The sequence below is a fragment of the Limulus polyphemus genome, unplaced genomic scaffold (genome assembly GCF_000517525.1).
Source record: "Limulus polyphemus unplaced genomic scaffold, Limulus_polyphemus-2.1.2 Scaffold2105, whole genome shotgun sequence".
NCBI lineage: Eukaryota > Metazoa > Arthropoda > Merostomata > Xiphosura > Limulidae > Limulus > Limulus polyphemus.
In genome coordinates this window covers 77,163-103,281 of record NW_013667715.1, presented here as the reverse complement: position 1 = coordinate 103,281, position 26,119 = coordinate 77,163, and the positions used below count along the sequence as shown (strand labels likewise).

General features: G+C 35.6%; 1 protein-coding gene across 1 annotated transcript in view; it reads left to right on the top strand.

Annotated features, from left to right (window-relative positions):
- The window catches only part of LOC106465970 (cytosolic endo-beta-N-acetylglucosaminidase-like), an 86,944-nt gene that overhangs the window by 3,977 nt on the left and 56,848 nt on the right, over positions 1-26,119 (top strand). The window contains exons 2-4 of the mRNA XM_013926217.2: positions 9,552-9,700; positions 17,984-18,138; positions 25,946-26,094. Of these exons, the coding sequence (XP_013781671.2) occupies positions 9,552-9,700; positions 17,984-18,138; positions 25,946-26,094 (453 nt within the window). The remainder of the gene's footprint in view (positions 1-9,551; positions 9,701-17,983; positions 18,139-25,945; positions 26,095-26,119) is intronic.

Below are 26,119 nucleotides of genomic sequence, written 5' to 3'. Positions count from 1 at the left end.
CCCTACATGTGGTGAGGGGACCTCCCAGGGAAGGTTCTGTAACTTGAGTTTACCTCCTCTGAGATCTGAACATCCATCCATGTGTTTGCTGTGTGTGGTGATACATGAAGGGGAGGGGAGGATCCTGGTGGTTGAGTGGTGTCTGAGGCACTGCAACACACCACTTTGGCCTTGAATTTCTGTTGAAAGGTGGTCTTGGGGTGCCCCCCCCCCCAGGGTCAATTGGCTGGTCCTGTTGGGCTAGGGTCAACTGAGTACCAGTGTTGGGAATTCTCAGTGGGCGTTGTGGACATTGTGTCTGATGCTGGTGTTTGGGTATAGTGCTCACGAAGCCATGGTGTTGCTGCAGTGTCCTTGTTTGGCATTGCAGTGCATCCCCTTGTAGGACTCCATAGTGGGTGGGGTCAGTTGGCACTGAATCATTCTCTACTTATTATGGATCCCCCCAATCCTCAAAAAAATTGTAAAAAAACGTCTGATAGGGAAATGACCATGCATAGATGACTCTGTTACAGTCACCATCAAAGTCAGATCCTGTACCTCAATTTTTAATTTTTCATTCTTTGTCTGACAAATCCTTAGGGCACATGTCTCCCTTTTTCATTCAGAAGGGATTAGAGGGGCTTGTTGCCTCTCTTAAGTAACTCAGGCAGTTGTGCCCTGGAGACATCTTGGTGGAAACATCTACACCTACACATAATGAACTCCTCCTGAGGTCGAGGGCCATTGGGGATAAACCCATTGAGGTTACTCCCAAAGCTACTTTGAATTCCTACTGACCAGTGATAATTGAGAGGGATTTGAATGACATTCTCAAGTAGGAGATTTTTGCTGGTTTCTCCAGCCGAGGTGCTTCTGCTGTGCACCATATCTTCACTCAAAAGGATGGAATTATGCTGCCGACCAGTGTATTAATTTTAACATTTACATTGCCACATTCACCTGCTTCTGTTAAGACAGGTTATCTGAACTGTAAGGTGCAGCCATACATTCCTAACCCTCTCAGATGTTTCCAGTGTTAGCGGTTTGGTCATTTAAAGGCATCTTGTCATGGTTCTTTGATGTGTGCTCGTTGTGGTGCAAAGACCATGACTCCTACGAGTGTCAACTGGACAATCACTGCATCAATAATGGTGGTTCCCACCCCTCTTAATACCGATCTTGCCTGAAGTCGGTGGAGGAGAAAGAGGTACAATGTTTTTGTATTGTCCATACCATTTCTTTCCCTGAGGCTCGGAAGTTATTGTCCCCCACTACGTCTCGGACATATGTTGCTGCACTACCTTCCACTGCTACTGTCAGGGTACAGACAGTTCTTTCTGTGCCTCCAACAGAGGTTGCTCTTAAACCATGTGATGAGTTTTTTGCCCTCTGTGGATAAAAGAGTTGACAGTCTCTGTCCCCAACATTGTTTCCAGTGACTGTCTGGGTCCATCTTTGGCCCTGGCTTCCAGTGTCTGCTCGGGTCCATCTTCTTCGGCCCCGAGATGCTGAAAGATTAATCATTCTTGCCCTCAGTCACTGGAATCTACTTTTACTGACAAAGATCTGCCCACTCAACCCAGGGCAGGATTCATGGAGGTCTACAGACCTCCATCTAGTACAGCAAAATCGATTATGAGGTTTATTGAGTGGCAGCTTCAAACTACCCTCGGTTGCTTATTGAATTGGACCACAGCAAATGGTTTTACCTTTTCTTTCTACAAAACTATTTGCTTGCACTTGTGCTACCAACAGGATTTACAGTCCAAACCCGAGCTCTGTCTTGGTGATGTTTTTCCTGTGTTCCTTCTTGGGGCTTATCTTTAATCATAAACTACTTTCATTTCTCACATCAAGCAGCTACATGTCAAGTGTACAAGGACACTGAACATCCTCTGTGTCCTCTCTTCCACCTTTGGGGAGCAGATTGATGTTCTATGCTCAAGATTTATCGTGCCCTCATTCTAACCAAACTAGGCTATGGGGTTCTGGTCTATGGTTCTACCAGGGCCTCTGCCTTGAAGATGTTGGACCTCATTCACCATCTGGGGCTTCAGCTGTGGATGGGGGCTTTCAGCATTTCTCCAGTCCAGAAAATAGATATGTTTAACTTTTGACTCCTGTGACATCACATCAATTTGACCCAAGGAGAATGCCTCCAGTTGATGCATTCTTATGGAATACCTTGAGAAGCTATTATTTCATTAAAAACTATATTAATAATAATTACTTAATACCTTACCATTGATAACTGGTAAGCCTAACAGAATGCTATCTTATAAGATTTTAGTGCTAATATGAGGGTCCTATCTAAATGTTGAAGGTCAAAGCTATTCATAGCCAAGAAATAGCATGTATATTAATAATATTTATTATTCCTGAATAATGTAGCATTTATTGCAAGAAATTATCATTAACTTCTGATCAAAGCAAGCTGCCTTTATTGATTCAGAATTATAATCGCTAATTTAATACACCATTGTAAGTAGAAGTATGCAGTGTCATAAATCAAAAACTTGTAATGATTAGAATGCATTGATTCATCAGTAAGATACCCTTTGTGGGGAATTACCTTATCATTGTTTCTTCCTTTAGATGCAAGTGTCTGTTGGAATGTAATCCTTACAAATATTATCATATCATGACACTCCTATTACATTACACACATACATACCTTCTATTAATAGTAAGTCACAAGATTCCTACTTATGTTTTGCACACTTTTTTTATTTAACCTTAAACTATAGTGTATGATGTAACCCAAGGTCGCATGCTTATCATTGATTGGTTTGTGACATAGTGTTCTGTAAATTATTGTAAAAGTGTGACATAGAGTGGTTATTGTTGATTAGCTTGTAACATAGTGTTATGTTAATAAATATAAACATGTGTCATAGATGTATGCTGAGTAGCAGTATATAAATACTTCACTGCCAAGCTAGGAAAGAAACAGGAGAGTAAAGACATCATCATGTACAGACTGTAATAGCTTGTGAACAGGTATAAATATGAACAATTCAATGACAGCAACTTGTATAATAAATTTTAAAATAAAAACAAAATCAATGTTTAAAATGCACAATAAAATTTTTTGTTTGGTTGATGGCCAACATTAAACGACTATCATCAGAATGATGGTAGCATAAAGCTACCAAAACATGTAGAGTATTTTAATGTTGGCCATTGGCCAACTAAAAAATGTTATTATGCATTTTAAATGTTGATTTTGTTTTTATGTTAAAAGGTATAAATATGTTTAACCAAAGAACCAGCTGGCAACATTGACATTCACCTTGATGCTAGTGGGTCAAAAGTGGGGAGGAGTATAAATTGGTTTAGTCTTTGAGAGCTTTGACAGGATATGTTTTTTAGACTTATTTATTTCTAAGGTTTCCAAGCTATTTAGTTTTTTATGTTGTGTTATGTATAAGAATTTCAAATGGTCTGAAACCGAGTTAACTGATAATGTAAATTTAGTAGTTTAATTGTACTTTGGATTTAGCAGTTAAGTATATGCTGATATATAGTCAGTTTGTGATATTTACCAACAAGATTGATATACACCATTTTTCTTTTTTTGACACACAAAGTTTTTTAATATACACAAAACAATTTACAATAACAGTTATTACAAATAGTTATTACCAACAATGATTTATAAACAAAAGTTTCACACACTTACAAGCAATATAAAGTCTTCTTTCTAGTCTGGAACTTCTTTGATATCTAATCGAGGGTTCATGATGAGCGAGTTGATTACAAGTTGACATAGGTATAATTCACTTAACAGGAAGCTAGCTAGCTTTGTCCTTCGTTATTTATCAGCCACATGTGCCAGGTTTTTCACTGTTACATTCGTCCAATGAGAATCCACTGAAGTTAAACGATTTGTAATGTTCGAACTTTGTAAAGGATCCTGGTCAAGATCTGAAGTTTTCCAATATGTAAGCATTATAACAATCACAGTTATAGTTTCCAAAGTTTATAGTACACTGACTTGAGCAAACTAATAATAAATACTCTATTTTGGTATGTCACGTTGGTTATACTTATAGGCATGTAGAAGCTTTCTAGAAAAATCAGATTACGTAACAATACAAATTTAAGCGTTTACATACATACATATATTGTTGATTCTTGCTCTCGAGAATCTTCTACAACTTTGGAGAATAGGCAGGAGTTTTGCAATACATATTTAACAGTATAAGATATGTATGTTTCTAAATATAAATTTAATCTAAACAAACATTGATATTAAAATAAATATATAATAACAAATTCGTTACCGTTTTCCACAGACATAAAATTCATAGTTGTTTTTGTGATAAAATTGGTGTTTAGTTTCCATAAGATTGAATATAAAGTTGTACATTTTTTCCAATTTCCAGTTTCATGAATGTTTAACTCTTCTTTCTACATTACACTTTCTGCCCTGTATATATAATATTGCAATTTTGACATATCACTTAGTAAACACCACTGTGGCTGTATTTATTGATCTTGTCTAGATTGTGTGTACATTAGAAGGACAGTTTGTAGATTTCTTTATTCATTGTGTTTTTCATTGTAACTTATACCATTTCTTTCTGTTTTTTATGATCATTTTTATGTTAATATCCTTTTATTTTTTGAACAATGTATCAATTAACTTGGTTAAATAACTATTATTGACAGCAATTTGCCCCTCCAGTGGCTCAGCATTAAGACTTATGATGCTAAAAATTGGGTTTCTATCGTCTTGGTGGGCAAAGCACAAATAGCCCATTGTGTAGCTTTGTGTTTAACAACAAACAAATAAACAGAAAGTAGTTTGTTTTATTATTTTTAGTTCTGTCAAATAATCTTTAGGCAAGGATACAATAGTGAATGTGGAAGCTTATCAGATAAACCTCTCACATTTTACAATGGAGTATTTTCTCACTCTCATATGGTCTTTTACTCCAGATCTTTGGATGACCAAGGTCGAAATTTCTGATGCTTACTTTTATATCCCTATTTCTCTTGCATCCCATTGATACCTTTGGTTTGTTCATGGACGTATGGTGTTTCAGTTCTGTGCTCTTCCATATGATCTGACATTGGCTCTATGTTTTCTGTTGCGTAATCAGAACCTTTGCTCTTCATATTCACGACCTGGCACTGTGATTTTGCCATTACATGGACGACTGATTTCTTTTGGCTTGTACCCCACAGGCCTCTCACAACCATACCCATTTTCTCCTTCAGGAGCTGCCTCATTTGGGGTAGCTTATCAAACTGGTGAAGTCCCATCTCACCCCCACCTAGTATATTACTAATCTGGGGGTTTTTCAGCATGTATCTCAGCAGATTTTAGCCTTCTCCTTTACATTTGAGGGATGTGGAGCACTTGGTTTCCAAAGCCAATACTTCTCTTTTGGAGACCTGGGCTACTTTGGAATCTCTTGTTCCTTGGTGTCATGCTCACTTGTGCCTTTAGTAGGTGTTGTACGATCAATGGGACCTTTATTGGGATCCCTTGGACTTCTCCATTTCTTTTCCTTCCACACTCCAAGTCAACATTGCCTGGTGGATCAACAGAGATAACAACTAGGTTGGTGTTCCTCTTCCTCCTCCCCATCTCAATCTTCATTTCTTTACAGATTATTCTCTCATGGGATGGGGCATATTTGTATTCTCAGGAGATAGCTGGTTATTGGTTGGAGGTTGAATCTGCCCAACATATCAACCTATTGGTGCTCCTGACTGTTCTTTGGTTGTTGGATCATTTTCTGTCTGTAGAACATGGATATTTGGTCATGATTCATTCTGACAATTCAACAGTTGTCTCTTACATTAATCATCAAGGTGGCACCCGGTCTTTGTTTTCAACACTGGATCTTCTTTTCTGGGCCCAATCTCTGTAAGGCAGTCTTCTTGCTTGTCACATCCTGGGTATTCTGAATATTTTGGCATGTCAGTTCTCCTGTCTTAACAAGATCTACTGATGAAGTAGTCTCTTGCTCCTCAAGTGTTCCAGTGGTTATGCTCCCAACTGGGTACCCCCCTTTCTGGATGCCTTTGCCACCCAGATCAATACCAAACGTCCCTTCTTCTGGTCTCTGATTATGCATTCTTTGTGGATGTGTTCAATCAGGATTAGTCTAATCTCTACATGTATGCTTATTCTCCACATTCTCTCTTATTCAAACCACTCTATGTTGAGTCCTTCTCATCACTCTCTTCTGGCCTGCACAACTGTAAATTCTACTCTTGAACCTCCTTCAGTCATCTCCTCCTGTACCTCTTTCCTGATGCATTCTGTGGCAACCTCCCTCCACTATTTTCTATCCCACCATAGCTACACTCTATGGGTTTTGTCCAGTCCCTTGCAAGTCACTCTGGACTTTCCATGTGAGTAGCCTTCCTTCCTTTTTCATTCTGTCCACTCTTCTTTCAATCTAGTTGACCAGTGTAAATGGTACATTTTCTATCACTGGTCTTTGCATGTCAGCTTCTAACCTTCCTAACCAACTTTTTCACATTTCTGATTTATTTACTCGGCTTTTTGACAGTGGTTTTTCTGTTTCTACCACTGCTGGGTATAGGATGGTGTTATCCAATACTTTTCATTGTTCCCATTTCTTCCATATAGTTTCCTCTCCTGTCATTTCTTTCCTATTTGTTCTTTTTGCCTGCTTTGTCTTCTCCATCCAGTTGCCCTACCAGAGTGAAACCTCAGTGTTATCTTTCATGTCCTTACCCTTCCCCCTTTTGAGCCTTCAGCCTCTTGCTCTTTGTGTGATCTCTCCCTTTAGACTTATTTTTTACTCTTCCTTGCTTGTGGATGTTGTAGGTCAGAAATCTTTGCTATTGATATTTTCTGCATTTGTTATCATTTGTATGTCCTTCTTTATCCTGATCATAGTTTTTCCCAAAACATTGGCAGAATGTGAAGGGTACAGCACATTCACACCTATTTCCTTTCTGTCTATTTCTCATATATATTCCCATTCTGATCATCATCTGTGTTCTGTATAGGCTTGTTGTTGTTATGTTGCCCACATAGCTTCTTTTCATGGCTCCAGTTCTCACCTTTTTATCCCGTGGAACTCCTCCTCTACTTGTGATGGCTTTGTAAAGTTAATCGTCTGGCTTATGTGTCATTTTCCAACAATTCTTGTTGCATCATCTAAGTTTCCTTTCACCAGATTCATCATCTCACCATTGCCCTGGCTGCTCACTTCCATCATCCTTTAAAGGAGATAGTGCAGGCTGGCATGTGGACAATACCTCACACTTATTCACTCACTACCTACATCATTTGGTCATCACTTTCTCATCTGGCTATCATTTACTGCCTGTTCAAATTCTCCATACCACATATAGACTCTGACAGGTTACGTTTTTACTTTTTTATCTCTTACCTTTATGGTGGCCCCTTTATATAACCCTGGATCCTGCACGGTGGTGAGTGGTATCTGGTCAGGTATACTTAACTTTAGACCTACACCATATGGCCATACAGGTCTATAATACTTACTGAAGAGATGGGGTGTTTCATAAAACTGTTAGAGGTTTCCTTGCAGTATCTTGCTTCATTAAGGCTGCAGCAACTCATGGACTATCACAAGTAAAGCAATGTTGGGATTGCTGCCCATCCCTCAGGTTCTAGTTGAATTAAACTAGAACTAACCTGCTTTTAAAAATAGGGTTTTTGTGGTCATCTGACTTCCGTTTCTGCTTTCCTCAGGACCCCGACTGCATTGTTCCTCCCTCTTCCATTGGAGTACAGGAGTCTTTGCCATTTATCAGTTCCTAGCCACTGGGGTGGTGGACCATTGAAGTGGCTTTCTTCTGAGTGTGCCCAATTTCAATCAATCAAGAATAGGGCAGTGGTGTTCTGTTTGTGTAGATTGGGAGAACTCTTCTCTTACTGAGGACCAGAAGACAAATTCCTGATACTGCCTGGTTTTGGACTGGACAAATCTACCACATGCAGTTCACCCCAGCACTAATGTTCCCCCATTGTACTTCTGTCTGGAAGTTGGTTCCTGGGCACTCTGGTGTTAAATCAGCATAGGTCCAGCCAATATAAGTCCTCACACATGTGGTTGGTAGTGGCCCTCCTTCTACAATGAAGTGGACAAAAAATTCCCAACACTACATTGTTTAGGATTGGAGTTGACCACCACATTTACATTACCCCCTTTCTACTGATACCTAGATGTCAGGTTCCCAGGTGGTCTGGTGTTTATTGCATACTGGGTATATACACACACGTGCCCTGGCTAGGTTGTTGGAATGGAAGTTGATTTTCCCTTCTGCTTCCTAGTTTTGAGGTGAAGATGGTTGGGACCCTCCTCTTAATGCAGATGGAAAGACAAATACCTGATGCCACCTGGTTTTGGATGGGAGTTGACCCACTGAAAATGGTCTGACATGTCCTAGCTACTCCACACCAGCTAGCATGTCCAATTACAGGTTGGATGTGCTTTTTTTTAGATACAATAATTTACCACTGTTCATATAATATCAGAAGTTTACATTTTCCTACACTCAAAATGTATTTACCTTCACTTACACTTCACATCCATCTTTCCCACTTCCACTGCATCTTTTTTGCCTAATCTTGAAGTAATGTGAGTGATTTACACTACAGAGGAAGTCAGATGCACTGGGAGGGTGTGTCACTGCCAGTACTTCGAGACAATTTTAAGACGTATGCTTTTCAAAAGTGATACAAAGAAATGCGTTTCTTTACTGCATAAAAATTATTGTTGTGTGTATTTCATCACTTATTATTTTATGGCTTGTGTCTTGTATTCCTTTGACTTTTTACATTAAAATTAATTTAATTACAAACATTTAAAGTGTATTATTTTATAAATATTTTTCATCAATGTTTTATACATAAAATGTAAAAATTAATTGAAGTAAATGATCTGGCTGACGAACTGTGGATTAAACAACATTTCAATCCTCAAAATGTACTTGTACCTATTATGTTATTGGATTAAAAGAAGTACTTGTAGTATAACTAAGTTTGTAGGCAGATTGTCAGTTTTCATCTATATGCTCAAATATATACTAGTTGTCTTTCAAACAATGTTGTTAAAAATCTGGAAGAAAGATAAAATAATTAAAGGATTTTAACTTAAGTTTCTTGTCATGTACAACGATTCATGAAGTTTTAGGCCCTAAACATTGATTCTGACAACATTAATTTAGAATATTGAGCTTGCTGTCGGTCTGTTATATTTTCTTATGCAACACAATTTATATGGATAAGAAATTATATTATTTAATGCATTATGTTAAATAGTCATAAAATCAAGTAAATTTCTAACTTTTGTTACTTTGGGAGAAAGCTTATGCTATAAAGATTCTTATCTTCAACTATTCTCATAAAATCAAATCAAATTCTGTAAGCAGAAGCAAAGAAGAGTGTTGGTTTAATGGTTAACATACGTAGAGATTGTGCAAAAATGTGTATAGTGAGTCAGTATGAAACAGTATCTTATGAGAACAAATAATGGTGAATGCTATTCTGTTTTTAATGTATATCTGACTTTTATAAATTATATTATATTGACTCTTATGTTCAACAGATTTTGTGAAGGATCAGAAAGTGATGACTGCTACAGGTTCTTCCATTGGGCATCCGTGGATATATTTGTGTACTTTAGTCACCATTTCGTTACAATTCCTCCATTATCATGGATCACTGTTTGTCACAATAATGGAGTTTCTGTTCTTGGTAAGTTGAATTAACATTTTTGTCCTGATCATGTAAATTCACTGTTTTTATTTAATATTCTAAAACAAGTACATTTTTGCTTTTTGTGTAGTTTAAAAATCATATATGTTATCTAAATGATTTTCTTAACTTGGTAATTACTTACTTAAGGACCAGTGATACGGAATGAATGTGGTTTTATCAGTTTTCCTAACTGTTTTATTTCACACTTAGATCATGGGACTTTTTCTTAGTTCTAGTCTTCCAGAAGGACAAAAGTGATAAGAAAAATCATATACAGTTGTATAACCACAGACTTAATGTATTTATATATTTTCTATTTGGACTTGTTCTAAATATTGTAATAATAACAAGCAAAATTACTTTTTTCAGAAAGAGGGCTAGGTACATTATATCAAAAAATATTGAATATGTAAATTAGCAAGTCACATGATAACAACAGCTCATATAGAATTGCAGTGTAACAACATTTACCATAACTATAGTTTGACACTGTTTGACATTTTATAAGTAGTATAATGTCATTAAAAATGTATTGCTTTTGGGAAGGGTATGTAACAGTTCTTTCCAAAACAAAGTATTCATATACTCATATCATAAAGGTGTTTCAGATCAAAGATTTAGAATTTCCAAGATGGGGATATTCCTTGCATTAAGTGACACTGGAAAACAAAGGAATATGAATCAACTTGGGGAACCGGGGTCATCAAGAAAGGGACATGCAACAAGTTTAGCATCTTGTAACAGGGGACAATCCATGAACACAAATGTCAGTGGCAAAAACAATCCACACATCCTAGGCAACAGTGTGCAACATAATTCAGAAGGATCTCCATCTAGAAAAGTGTCACAAGACACGAGTACACAAGTTGCTTCCAAAATATATTTGTTCAACTGTTGCAAACTTCAAGCAGCTGGAGAATGAAATGGATATTCATGCTATTTCATACAAAGACATACAATTCAAGTCACTACACACAGCACCCATGGATTTCTGTGGGATCAGACTGCTGTAACAGGCACTAGGAAATTATTGACCTCATACACTAAATGGTTTATGGGAAGTGTGAAGGGAGTAGTGGAGACTTTTGCAGTGGAAGCTATGCTGCAATGCCATTGTCAAAATGCATGGTCAGGTTGAGCATAACTAGACATGACAACATGGACCATAATGACACGGTGAGGCTCCAAAATCATTTTAATATATCCTACTCAACCTGTGTTTATCATCCTTTACCTCGGGGCTTGAAATGATTTGTGGCACCAAAAGCTTATATTTTAGAAGCTTCATAAACTTCGGTCACTACTAAAAGCTGTATTGTTCATGATCATGAATACTTATCATTTCCAACAAATATGGCCCTGTTGTTCGGTGCAGTAACAGTGCCTCAAACATTTTTTTTATCAGATTTATTAAAGCCCATTGATGATGCAGTTGAAGGATTTTCACAGTACTTTTGGGTGTGAATTGCATCATATTGGTTTGCACCAGCTTATATGCAACAAATAGCTAAGCACTATTATAGCTTGTCAATTTAAGTATCAGGTATCTCTAAGTACGAGTGGCACATTATTCAATAAAAAGTGAAACTAAAAATTATTATTAAAGAAATATAATCAAATCACAGCTTTTAGGTGGCTAGCTGTCTCTCATTATTGAATGTATATAATGCAATGCTGTTTCTAGGAATTCCATGACAGATGTTTGAGGTTTCTTTCAATACTTCACCAAAATGCAAATAAAAACAACAACAAATGTTTCTCAGAAAATAGTAAAAGATAGAAACAGCTGATTGCTTCTCTCTTTCAGTGCTGCCCTCACTATACACAAATTTAGCCTTGAAACTTCCACCTATCCTATATTTAACATGGTTCTACTTCATTTTCATATCCAAATAATCTGCAGTAACCCTCCACCAATATGACTGTGACACACTCTCCTGGTGCAGGTTACTCCCTCTACATTATTCAGCCTAACCTTCACTTTTTGTTTAGACACTGACATGTTCAGACATTTTTGAACTTCACTCGGTTTTTTTTCACATTTGCACTTCCTTAATTTTTTGCATTTTTTCTTGAAGTAGTAATTTGAAATAGTTCAACATTTCAATTACAACTTGTATTAAAGTAAACTTAACTCTGTTGTTTGTTTGTTTTTACTCTCTTTATTATTTAATTTGGTGAGTTGATCTTTGATGAACCACAAATTTGGAATTTTATATCACATCTACTATTACTTCAAGTGTCATTTCTCAGGTTTTGGGTTCAACACTTCTAGCTGAGGGTGTCTCGGCCTTAGTTCAATGATAGCTTGAACACTACTTGAGACAACCAGCTTCTCCTGAACCTGGACAAGATCTTCCATTTTTGGAAGAACCTGGACTTGTGGATGAGGATTTAGAGAGCCTTTTTTCTCTCCCATACTATGCTGTGCAATCCCATGTGTCACCTATGGGTGCTGCCAGGCCTCCTTCAACCTTTTTGGACATGATTTCACAGGTATGCTATGTTTTGTCTTTGTTCCCATCTCTTATGACCCTGCACTTTTTTTTTTTTTTTTTTTTTTAATGTATGATACCTTCATCAGAATACCTGTTTTCCCTCCAGCTCAAATATTACTGCAGGAACATACACTGCCAATGGTACTGGTGACTACCCGGTGAGTTCTGGCAGAGTAGATGCCTGTCTGTCCCAATTTGTTCACCTATGATGGAAGTTCACTTCCAATCCTTGGGTTGTTCAGGCACTGTCTGAAAGATTCTTTATCCACTTCCTTCCCCCCTCCATTGTCACCAATTCCAGTGTCCTTTCCATCCTCTCAGGATCCCACAACTTGCCAGTGTCTCTCTGAAGTGGTCCAGACTTTTCTACTCCAATGCACTATAGAGTCAGTCAGTCAAATCTTTCCAGCTTTTTACTGCAGGTTGTTTGTACTTTCCTAAAAGACCAGGAACTGGTATCCAGTAATAGATCTGTTTCGCCTCAACCATTTCATAAATCTTCTCCATTCTACCATGGAATCTTTTCTCATTCTATGGTGGGCAGTCACTCTGGGTCTGTAGATGACCAATGTCGATGTCTTGGATGCTTACCTCCACACCTGCATTGCTCTGCAATCCAGGAAGTATCTTTAGTCTGTTTACAGGGGACAGGTTTACCAGTTTTGTGCATTGCCCTTTAGGCTGGCCACTGCACCTTATGTGTTTTGTCAAGTTTTCAGGGCAATTGCTCGACTACTCCATATTTGTGGGCAGTGTTCCCTCTAAGCTGCGTGGCTGTATGGCCACACTACAACCAATAAAGGGCTGTGCACTTCATTATTCCAGCCGCAAACATCCTCAGTAGTGGTGAGGAGTCTCAACACGTTGACAGCCTTAATGACTCTGGCATTTGATAGACCTAAAGCCCAAATAACCAACTGGTAGCATTGCAAATTGGCCTAATGATCCAATGGGGTCGATGGCCTAAAAATAAACCTGCCCCTAGATAAAACTGCTAGTGCACATCTGCACATTGCCTTGCTACTGGTGCTCATGGCCTAAAAATAAACCTGCCCCTAGATAAAACTGCTAGTGCACATCTGCACATTGCCTTGATACTGGTGCTCATGAAAAAAATTCATTCTGCACATTGATTGAAAAAAAATTAGAGGGAACATTGCTCAATGCTTGTACTTCCATAATTGTATGGATGATTGGCTCCTACTGGCTCCATCAGATCGGGTAGCACACAAACACACACAGTTGCTTCTGAGAGAAGCATTTTCTGTTGGTTGGATCATCAAGGTCGAGAAGTCATTTCTTGTACCTACACAATATCTCATCCACTGGGAGTACTTTTAAACTCCTACCTCAATCTAGCCCAATTTTTTCCCCTTCATGTATGGTGTATGGAGCTTTTGATCACCAAGGCCCTTACCTACTCTCACTACATGCAAGGTGCTTTCACTTTTGGGGATGTGGGCTTCCAGGGAAGCACTGATACCCTTAGGTCATGCTCTCATGTGCACCCTTCAATGGATGCTGCATGATTAATGGAACCTTGCTAGGGATTCCTTGGACTGCATTATTGAGTTCCCTCCTTCCTGGATGATTTCACTTGGTGGCTACATAGACATAACACAAAGGTGGGTGTTCCTCTTCTACCCCCTTGTCCCAAGGTCAGTTTGCTTTTAAAAATTTAGGGAACCTGGTTCACCTGTTGCACTGTTTCCAGAGCCCTTTTCCTCAGGACTTCCCAATGTGCATTATCCCCCAGATTCTACTGGTGGAACAAGGTCATAAGGGTGAAGTTGGGGGTTGACCTACCCGGCTCCCTGGATGTTTTCCCAGATGTTGGTAGGAGTGGTACCAGCCTACGTGGGAGTCTACTTGTAATACTGGTTCAGATTTGATGTTTGGCTATTCTGTTGGGGTGTGCATGTCCCTTATTTTTCATCAATATAGATTCAGTACATTGTTCATGGAAGGGGGTCCACTATCTCCTCATAATTCTGAACATGGAGTGGTCACATCCTGGGTCCTTGGTTGACCACAGTTGTTCCATGTCTTCCCCATAACTCCAGGGGCAAGTGGAATGTACCTTGCTTACATGGTTGGGAAGTGAGGAGGAATGTTCATAATTCCAGACTAGATGAGTTCAGCTTCCTTGGGTTGAGTAAGACATACACAATTTCATCATTCTGAGCCCAGGGAGTTGAATTTCAGACTTCTTCAGGTTGAAGAGAAGGTTTGTCCACTTCAGTGCTAATTACCTTCTCATTGTGATTCTGGTGGCTTGGAATGTATAACTCTATGGCTACAAATTGGGATCCACTTATAAGTATACATACTTATAACATTGCTGTCCAATTGCCCTATTTAACAATGTGGGACATAGGGAGCAAGACCCTTTAATTCCAACCCCGAGTAGTGGAACCTTGGCTGTCTGGTTGTGGCTGGCATATAGTGATGCTCACTCATGTACAATTCCACCTGCGATGCAGGAATTCAGTTCTGGGTGTAGTGCAGTTCCCCCATTAGGGTGCCAATTTTCTATTGACACACCATGACCTATGCAGGCACTTTCTGTATGGATAATGCCCTCACTGGCCTCTCCACCTTATCAATGTGGGATTTTAGCTATAAGTGGGAGCAGAGGGATGTATGTTTTGGAAGTTAACATTTTTCCTAATTTGAAAATGTATTTCTAATAATACTTACCTCCATTGACACTCTCCTGCCCTTCTTCCTTCCAATGTTAGAGACTGGGATTAAGTCATTCTTGAAAAAGTGATAACATTATGTGAATGAGGTGCTTATATACAGTACCTGGTTAGAGGGTGCATTCATGTAGGTGGAGAGTATCAGGATATAAATATGGTCAAGGGCAATTAAGTGGGGTATAAAAAACTGAAGGAAGGGAGAAACCCTGGTGGTCGAGTGTGAGAGGGAGGTCAGTATTGTTGGAAATACATTTTCCATTTAGGGAAACGTTAACATCTCCCATCATCTTTGTGATCTTATTGTTTTGGAAAAGGAAGTGGCTCTTGTTTTTTTTTCATCAAAGGTTCTTTTTCCTGTGGATGACCAAAAGAATATTGATAGCTTTTCTGACTCAGTTATGATGTATTATTATGTTAATTATTTTTTTCTGAACCTCTTTGTTTTATTTTTATATTGACTAATATATGCCTTATAGAAAAGGGAGAAAACTCTCTTCTTTTTTCAGTGAAAAACTTTATTGCTTCATTTTGTAACTTCTTCAAGAGGTTAACACCATACCAATCACAGTAGTAGGCTGAGAACAACTAACAGATAACTTGTAACTTTCAAGGATGGGAATACACTGTTTTTTAGGATTGGATGAAATTGATCCTGCAGACTATCCTAACCTTTTCAGAACTAAAGTTAAAATCATCATATCTCTCTCATTGTCTCATCTTCTTCAACTATTTACTCCAGTTTTCATTTCAGTCTCCAAGCTTCTCTCAGTACATAACTGATGTAAACATCATCTAAGTAGTTTTATTACACTATGTAAGAGTCATTTCATGTCATTCCTACATAGCTGTTAGGTTGACTTCATTCTTTGTCTGTCATTATGTTGGGCTTACTGCTTTTTTACAACAAGGATTAGTATGCAGCACTTGCAAGCACACTTTCTTATATTTTTGTTCTCGACACACATTTTACTACTCTTGTTAAACACAGGGTTTGTTCTACTTTGTAGACTTCATTCTTATGTTCTCTGGCTATTGATTTTGTATGTATGGTTCTTTCTGAAGATCATTTTGAAGGTATAGTTACTTATCAGATTACATTCTTTGACAGTTATTTTCTTTATTATATGATGTCACTTAGATATCTTTACATTGGTTGTACCTTTTCGTTTTTTCTGGAAGGATTAACTGTTTTTTGAGTCTCAAACTTTCATTTGAGGCAAAATATGAGCTGATATGTACATTTCATTTCAATAGTATAAGAGGTTGAGTATGTTACATTAAAATGATTTTTGAATCTTTTCACATCATTACAGCCCACATTGCCATGTCCAGTTATGTTCTATCTAACTTTTGTAGGTCTTGATAATATCCCTGCTGTGTAGTTTCTATTGCAAAAGGCTCTTTTAATTTTTTTTCTCATTTGAAAAGTTTATTTTAAACAGCTGTATTTTTGTTTCTTATTGGTGTTTCATTTCAGTTATTTGTTCCCTTATACATAAAATTTTCTTTTGTGTTGATTTTTGTGAGGTTTTTCTTTTTTCACTAAAGTACAGTTTTTTGTGTGTCTTCGTAAGTCTTGAAGATAACATACTTTTCTGTTTTTTCTTTGTTTCAAAAATCTATTTTATTTTCTTCCTTCAGCTACATTTTGGGTAATTTTTGCATTCTTTATGAATTTTGGTTCTCATGTCACAGCCTCATTTACCTTTCAAATCCTGTGATGTTCTTCTAGCAAGGAGATCTACATACATATGTATTCTTTACAACTGCTGACTCCACTGTCTCTCTTTGTTCTTGATGTTCTTTAATTTCTGTGGTGAATCAGAGGATTCATACTCTGCATACTAGTTTTTCTGTCAACTTATTGTGACCATTCTTTCACCTTTTTTTTTCTCCCTACATACATTTATTTTCAAGTAAAAAGCCAACTAACAACTCTCTTCCTGGAAAAGTACCCATCACTTTTTTTCTTTTCTTTTTAACAAGTCTTTGATCCATTGAAGTTTATACTCACTTTTTTTCTTGCTATTTTCATCCATTGAGAAAGAGTTAGTAATCTTCAGAGAATGTTCTTTCTGCTAGTTCCTTGTTTATTCCTGTTTGCTTCATATGGTGTGAAGCTCTGCATTTCTGACTTTGCTCCTTCATCTGACAGTGCTGAAATCCTTCATTATTCTGCACTATACATACATTTTAGCTACTGGTTTATTTGGCATGATTTTACTTAAAACATCAACTTGTTGATTCTCTTATTTGGGATCACATAATAATTTCTTCTTGGAATGTTTCCCCTTCCACTACTTCAGTTTTTGTCTTCATTAGGTTTTTTTTAGTTTTATATTTTACACTCAGTTTATGGCTGCTATTTCTTTTTATCAACCATAAGTTTTTATTCTAATATATAACCTTCCATACTTTGTGCATCTTCTCTTAATCTTCTGATTGGTCTTTCACTTTGACCACTTGACTGGTTTGATTTCAGAATTTGAAATTCTACTGTGTATTTTTGTAATGTTTGCAGCTTCCTTAGACTTCAAAAGTTGTCTTCTGCTTGTTTCATTTTATTAGTACTTCATGTCTTCATACTTGTGCTTTCTGTGTGTGGGTGAGTACTGTTTCTTTTGTTCATGCTAATGGCTATTTTATTCCTATTTCTTATTTTTCAGCAGGAGGATTACTTTTCTTTTTTTATCATTTGAATAGTTAATTTTAACTAATTCTGTTTTTTGTTTCATATTGGTGCTTAGCTTCAGTTACTTGTTCCCTTACACATATTTTCTTTTATGTTATTTTTTCTTTGATAAAACCTAGTTTTTGGTATGTCTGCACCAGTGTTGAAGATTACATACTTTTTCTCCCCCATTTAAAGAATTCACTTCATTTGAAGGAATTGTGAATTATTTATGAATTTTGATTTCTTTGTTGCTGCCTTATTAAGACTGACTGATTGAACTAAAGAATACAAAGTTCATGTGTAATGTTCATATATTCAACTGCTGATTAGATCACCAAACACTGTGTGAAACCAAACTCCAACTGATATATAGTATCTCTTAGAATTACTTTAATGCTTTTTGCAGGAACAGTTATAACTGAACATGAAGATGGAATAAAGTTGTGTGATGAGATCCTTGAGTCTCAAAATACTTTGTCTCTGTTGGTTACATCTTTAGTCTCAATAGCACGAGATCATGAGTTTGATGGTTGGTTGATTAATATAGAAAATAAAATCAAGGTAAGATTTGAAAATTTTAAAACTCATTAAATATAGTGTTAGTGTGAAACTATTTAGAAATTATTAAAACTCTAAATTTGTACTATAAAAAATTTTCAATTAGTTTTTAAATTAGGATTTTGTGTTTTTTAAATCAATTTTGCACAAACTGTTGTATACATTCTATATAGAGTGTCTAAAAGTAATTTTTCAGTGTTACTGGTCCACATCTATGTTATGCACTCGTCCATTCAGTTTTCAGTATACTGTGCTACAATGCACCCTAACAACTAACATGTATTGTGAGGTGTACTGATTTATTTTTTAAATACTATGATTTAAAAACTGAAAGCTGGCAAATATTGGAAACCAATAGGCCTAAAAATTGTTTTACAAACAAGTTAATTGCAGATGTTCTTTTTTCCACATTCATCTTAATTTGTACATTATGGCTCGAAATCATGAACTATTGATTCCAAACATCTCGCACTGCAATGGAGAAATTATGAGGAACGTGGAAATAAACATCTGCTGTTAATGTTTTTTAAACATTTTTTAGGCCTATTAATTTTCCAATAGTTGACTGACTTTTGGCATTTAACCTTGACTTTTAAAGTATACTGCATTATATAAAGTGTGTCATAAAATCTTTTGTCTTTCATCATCTGGCCCAACTGATAAGTTCTTGTATTAAATAAAATAATTATTGGGTATTGACTTGTGGGAGGCAAAGAAATTGATCTGAAATGTTATTTTGTACTCAACTCTGATTTCAAACCACAATGGACAAATTAAGAAAAATGGGAAAACATCTGCAGTTTATGAAATGCTATTTTTTTTTTTTTTACTATACATCTGATTTTCAGCTACAATAGACAAAATGGAAAAATTATGAAGAATATGGGAGAAAATATCTGCAGCTAACTTTTGTCCATTCAAATTCATATAGTAAGTGAGGAAAGTGTAAATTTATTTGATGAAAATAGATTCATATGCTATCATATGGGCAGTGAGTCCACAGTGTAGTGTGAGAGAAGAATGGTACTAGCATAGGTTTGTTTTCAATTTCATATGAGACAGCCATATAAACATGCAAAAAAGTTCTTTAAAAAGTCAAAATCAATGGACAATGGAATCGCCTTCCAAGTTTTGCCATTAGAATCAAGAGAATAGGCAAGCTCTCACAGTCAGATTTGACAAGTTTAATATTTATGAGGTTAGTTTAAGTCATGCTGAAACTGAAAATTCAATAACTGATCAGTACAAATGGGCCCTCTAAGAAGAATGCACTGAGTAGTTTGAGGTTTGAAATATGCCTCTGAACATAATTGTAATAAAAAGCAAAATTTTGAAAAGCTTAATGCTTTTTACAGAATTAACTCTAGTGTTTATTACCTTATGACCTGATATCTTTTAACAAAGTAAATCCACATCTTGTTAGTATGATGTCTCTCCCAAAACTGAAGTGACTTGTTGGTAAGAAGCCTATTACATATTACCTGACATTGTCTCAGTGCTTATGATGTTGATATTTCTCTGTGTATGATACTGGCAACAGGTTGATCCCAACCAGGAATGTCTGCAAAACTGCATCAGTTTCTTTGATAATCTACTGATGATATTACTGGCAGGTGGCAAAATTTGACCCCGATTACACTGTGTTAGGGTTGAGGGGATGTTGGCAAGACTGCATTGGTCATTTTCATGACTTGACTGAAAATTACCATGTCCAATATCCAAAAATTTGCTGTGGTAGCGATAATGTTTTTCAATATTTAGCTACAGATAGGTATCTAGAAATTTTAAATAAAGCTGCTGACAAACCTTGCAACTTTTATTATAATTGAAAATTAAGTATATAAGTAGTGTGAAATTGTGAAGTGAATAAAAAACTTGTAGATTCATATACATTTCCAGGGTAGTGGTGCCTCCCTTGGATACCCATAATGATTCAGACATTAATTCCATTTATTAAATTTGTTTAACTGCAGATGCAACAAATCAGTCAGCTTTCAAATTCACAACAAACACCCTTTTGATAACAACAAGCGACAATCTCTCCATGCTAAAAAAGATATTGTGAGGAAAAAGATCAGGAAAGTTTTACAAAGAAATAGTACCCAACTTACATCCCCAAGAACAATTAGCCCTTAAAAAGCTTCACAACAAGATAATAACCCCATCATCAAAGAATTAGACAAATGTAAAGTTTTTAATAGTTATGAACGAAAACATTTACAAACAAAAAATATTTGATCATCTAAAAGACAGGAATAAGATTCAAATACTTAACAATAACCCCACTAAACAAATTGAGAAAAGAACTAAAGAGATTATTTATGAACTTACAAAAACAAAGAACATCTCTAAGAAGCTTCTAGATGAACTTAAACCCTCTAATAGTCACATTTCAGAATTATATGGTTTACCAAGAAACATAAACTGGATATGCCACAATGAGCCATATATAGTCTCAGCATATGGCAGTGCCACTGGAAATCTGCTTACAATTTTAGTGCTGTTACTATATTATGTTCCAGTATACTTAAATAACAGAAAAAATATGCTTTTGGTATTTAAGGATATCTCACACAGTGGTAAATACAATAGTACTCTTTACCAGTTTTTTAGGTCTTGAGACCACCCTTTGTAAGGTCTTAGTCTTGGACTATTTGAGTCTCAATGTTTTACAGGTTTCAAAAATGAGACTGGCTAAATACATAAATTTTACCAGTATTTAGACCTACCTAGGATTATTAAGTGCTAAATACTGATTATGCAGCATTTCACACGAGGCGTGGCATAGCATGAAAGATGTTTTACTAGTAAAACCCCTTGGTAGTTGGTACTACACCTTTATAATGATGTTTATAGTGCACGTTTTAGTAGTAAAACCCCTTGGCAGTTGGTACTACATCTTTATAATGATGTTTATAGTGCACGTTTTACTAGTAAAACCCTTGGTAGTTGGTACTACACCTTTATAATGATGTTTATAGTGCACGTTTTACCAGTAAAACCCTTGGTAGTTGGTACTACACCTTTATAATGATGTTTATAGTGCACGTTTTACTAGTAATACCTTTTGGTAGTTGGTACTACACTTTATAATGATGTTTATAGTGTATGTTTTACTAGTAAAACCCCTTGGTAGTTGGTACTACACCTTTATAATGATGTTTATAGCACATTTTTTACTAGTAAAACTCCTTGGTAGTTGGTACTACACCTTTGCAATGATGTTTATAGTGCACGTTTTACCAGTAAAACCCCTTGGTTGGTACTACACCTTTGCAATGATGTTTATAGTGCATGTTTTACTAGTAAAACCCCTTGGTAGTTGGTACTTCACATTTGCAATGATGTTTATGGTGCCTCCCTTATTTTTGTTTATGTTGCCAACTGGCATATTACCTGTACATCAATCTGTAGTTATAATATGCTCTATTCAAAAATAAATGCTAGTATACATTGCATTATGCATAGGCTTACTACACGTTTGTATGAACTTCATATGGTGAACGTATCTACGTTCAATGTTAGCAACTATCCCTGATATTCAACATGTCTAGTAGATCAGCTGTGATTGTGTTTGGCTTCAAAGATCATAAAGAATTCACTGTTACCATAAACTTTTAAAAAACAACAGTTTTTCGTTTGTTTTATTTCTTGACTTTTTGATTTTTTTTAATTCATTCTTTCTTTTTTCACAGGACTGTGGGGTTAACGTGTAAAGGATTTGTTGTTAAGATGTTAATAAAGTTTGTTTAACACATGTGATTTTTATTCTTCTTACTTTGTTTTTCATTGTGTAATTTAGATCAAGAGCTTTGTCTTGATCTCAGTCCCTAAAGTCTCAGTCTTGAACCCTCAAGTCTTGGTCTTGGACACTGAGGTCTCGACTACACCACTGCTCTTTACATTGGACTTCATAGCTCTCTACCCATTTATACAAGCAGAAGATGGCATCAATGCAGTGTGTGTGAATTTATGTCGAATCACATAAACAATTTGGAAATGTACAGACTAACAATAGGCACTGTCAGAGAAATCTTTCATTTCATCCTTCACAATGGATATTTTCATTTTGACAACAAAGTACATTACCAACTAAGTGGTGTTCCAATGGGTAATTGAGTTGCTATTTTTTATGCCATAATGTATATGCATGTTTTTGAAACAATTACACATAACAAGTAGCATCAAAATACTAACATTGGCCGTGATCTATGGCTTGGATACATCAATAATGTGTTTGGACTATGGAACCATAGCCTTCATTCTTTAGATTTTCTAAATTCCATAGAATCCAACATTCATTTCACCCTTAATCACTGAAGAAGTTGTAAAGTGAATTAAAGAAAAATAACAAATTTGGTGTTACAAGGATGTTTATTTCTAGTATTAAGCTATTGCTGTTTACTGTCTAGCATTATGTAGAGCCCAAACTACCACATTCTAAAATATTGTAGTGTTATAGCTTTATAAAAATAGATTTTCATGATGAATTTATTTCATTGTGTTTATCATTAGAGATCCAAGCTGTAGAACAGACATAAACCAATAAAATGTCACCATTCTTCATTGAGATTTCATGAAATGTGCATGAAAATTAATAATGGATTCATCAAAGGGAATTATTGCCTTACTGATATATGGACTCTTTTTTTAGAATTTTATCTGGGTAATGGAAAGGGTATGGATTTGGTATACTTAGATTTTCAGAATTATTTTGATAAGGTTCAAGACAGAAGATTAGCTAAGAAAATCACCTCAATGGGAGTTGGGAAAAGACTAATTGTATGTTGGCTGGGTGAATGTTTGTTCCAAGATTAACATGAAAAAATACTCAGAGTTAGCTAGTCTTGACTGTCTTATTTTTGAACTAACAAACTATAGAAGGAATGCAGCTAGTCAATGGCACCCAACAACAATTCATACGCTACTCTTGTCTGACCTAATAGTGGGATTTCATCATCACTCTTATAGTATACCCATAACCCCAATGTTCAGAGCTCGTATTTGTAGTAATGGGCCATGAACTCTTGGATTCACAATTCAAGCACACTCCCTATTAATTACTGAGCAACGTCCATCCTTTGGGTTAGAGAAAGTAAAAAGTCATTAGTAATGGATGCCAATCAAACTGGATAACTAGTGGTGTGTGTCAGGGTTCAGTGTTGGGTCTTTTCATTTTCTTATTAATGTTGTCAGGATTTTATATATATGTGGGCTGGATTCTTTACAGTAGGTGTCTGTGACTTCTTCGCAATAAATTTCAACAATAAACAAACAGCACACAGCCCATTTGTTTTAAAATAATATGTATAAAAACAAGTCAAACATATATACAAATGTTCCTTACACAGTTGTATCCAGAGCTTTAAATAATTGTTTCTTCTTATCAATATCTACACAGGTTGGTTCAGTTACTTTAGAACACATTTGATAAGACAAATTATTCCTCTCTGTTCTGTTGTTACAATACAATCAATGATAATTTCACTTACGTTACACTGTTGGTTACCTCAGTTGTATCTAGAGCTTTAAATAATTGTCTCTCTTCATCAAAAGTCCACATATGGTTTGTTCAATTACTTTAGAACACAGTTGACAAGACAAATTATTCTTCTCTGTTGTTACAATACAATCTATGATAATGTCACTTAAAAAAAAAAGCACTGCTATATGCTTTTTACGGCTAAACTTATAAACACACAGTCTACGTGTATTTTGCTATATCTCTCACTAACTTTGTCTAACTTGAACTACATTTTTGACTTGTGTTTATAAATAGCCCAACTGAAGCCAAGAACTTTCCACTCAATATGAGATATTATGATGTAATAATACTCAAGAAACCTTTATAAGGTTCTGGTATTATTATGCAATAATACAACAATTGCCAATTTACGACAATTGAACTACACAGCATATGATTTGCACAGTTATATAAACAAACCTGTGATAAACTATCACTTGTAAAAATAACTAAATTTAACACTTGTGCTATACTTAAATTAAAACAGTCGTATATATCTAACAAATATAAATATTATTGATAGGGGCATGATTAATAAAAAATAATGTTTGCTTGTAGCGTGTTAAACTCTTGAGTATCTCAGAGTATTAAAGATTTTGAGTTATTACATAATGACTTAGATTGATTGGTAAGTGAACAATACTTAGCAGATGACCTTTAATTATAGTAAGTGCAAGGAATATAATACATTTTGATTATCATAATTTGGGACTCACATTTAATATACTGTTGTAACGGATTGTAATGTTGGATGGGTTCTTTTTGATTATTTGGTAAAAATAATTCCAAGTTTAGTCCAGTGAATGAAAGGAAAACATTTAATTTTTTTCTACAACAAATTCTACAAGCTGACTCAGTAATAAACCTAAACTTACAAATATATCTAAACAGTTACTTGTAAAATTTCCCCTCATATCTATATCACAAATTCAAACTTGATGATTAACACACACACTAAAGATAATATTGTAAGAGATTCACCTACTGCCTAACTAACTCACTGATTTGCTCTCACCACACCTGTGGTGTTTTTATGCAATTTTTTAACAAAGTCTTAAGAAAATTTGAGATGTCACATCAAATCTAGGCACTCAGGAAACTTCTAGACATCACATGTCATCATTAAATCATGCCAAAATTCCCTCTAGTGTAACAGTACAAAATGTCTTGGTCAGAATATTAAAAACGTATCTTACAACAAAACATATAGATAGAAACCCACTTACTAACATGACTTAAAGAAAGGCTGTTGGCATAGTGGAAGATAAGTCATTAAAGCCATTAAATCAGTACTCTGTTGCTTATAATAAAGCTAATAGAATCTTAGGGTATATTTGTAGAGATATTGATTGCAAAAAAAAAGTAATTATGTCCATACAAATCACTGGATAGGCCTTACTTGGACATTATTGGCATTATTATCTGAGAAAGGATATTGGTTTATTGGAAAGAGATCAGAAAAGGATTACTAAGTTATTCTGAGGATGGAAGGGTTGTCTGTCATAAGTTTATATCTATTAATGTAATTTCTCGGAGGGAAAGAGAATAAGAGGTGGTCTTATCAAGTTTATAAGATTATCTGGGGAAGATTAAAAAGTTGCCTCTGACTTCTTTGTGTTTATAAGAGGACACAAGTTTGAAGTTTGGAGAAAATGGATAGGTACCAGTCAAGATAGTTTTATTTTTCTAATTGGATGATTAAATTATGAAATTAATTGCCATCAGTAGTAGTGGAGGCCACTTCCTTACAGGAGTTTAAAAGGGGAATCAGCGGTTGAAGAATATAGGGTGGGTTTAATAAAGGCATTTTATTTGTTCTAAAATGAAAGGTTAATGACTTAAGTGACAAAATATAAAATATGAGCATAATTTTCCCCAATTTATGTAATTGGCATAGTAGTGTAGATATTTGAAAGCTGCTTTTATTGAGAATGGTCACACATTGTTATTTAGACTTATAACATCACACAAAAACCAAGTATGCAGAAGTGCTTATAATTTTATACATTAACAGTATGATATAGTTATTATTTAATGTAAAAACAACTCATTTATATCACAGAAGAAGCATTAAAATATATTAGTTTTAATTACAACAAAAGTGTAAACCAATTCATTTATATGTATCCTTTATTTCATCTGGTATGGCTAAGAGTGGTATGAACTTTGTTACATCTATATGCTCTTCTTGGTCATTGTAATAAAAGTTTTATACAAATTGATATGTTAATAATTTTCTGTTAAATGTTTTATGCAATATTCATATATTATAACTGTTGTTTTAAGGAAGAAAATGTCTCAAACCTTGTTACATTCCTGCACTGTTTGACAAAAGAAATGCATCACCATGACCCAAATTCACTTGTCATATGGTATGACAGTGTGACCAAAACAGGAGAATTAGATTGGCAGAATGAACTAAATGATAAAAACAGGTAGGGCTTTAGCAAACTTTCACTT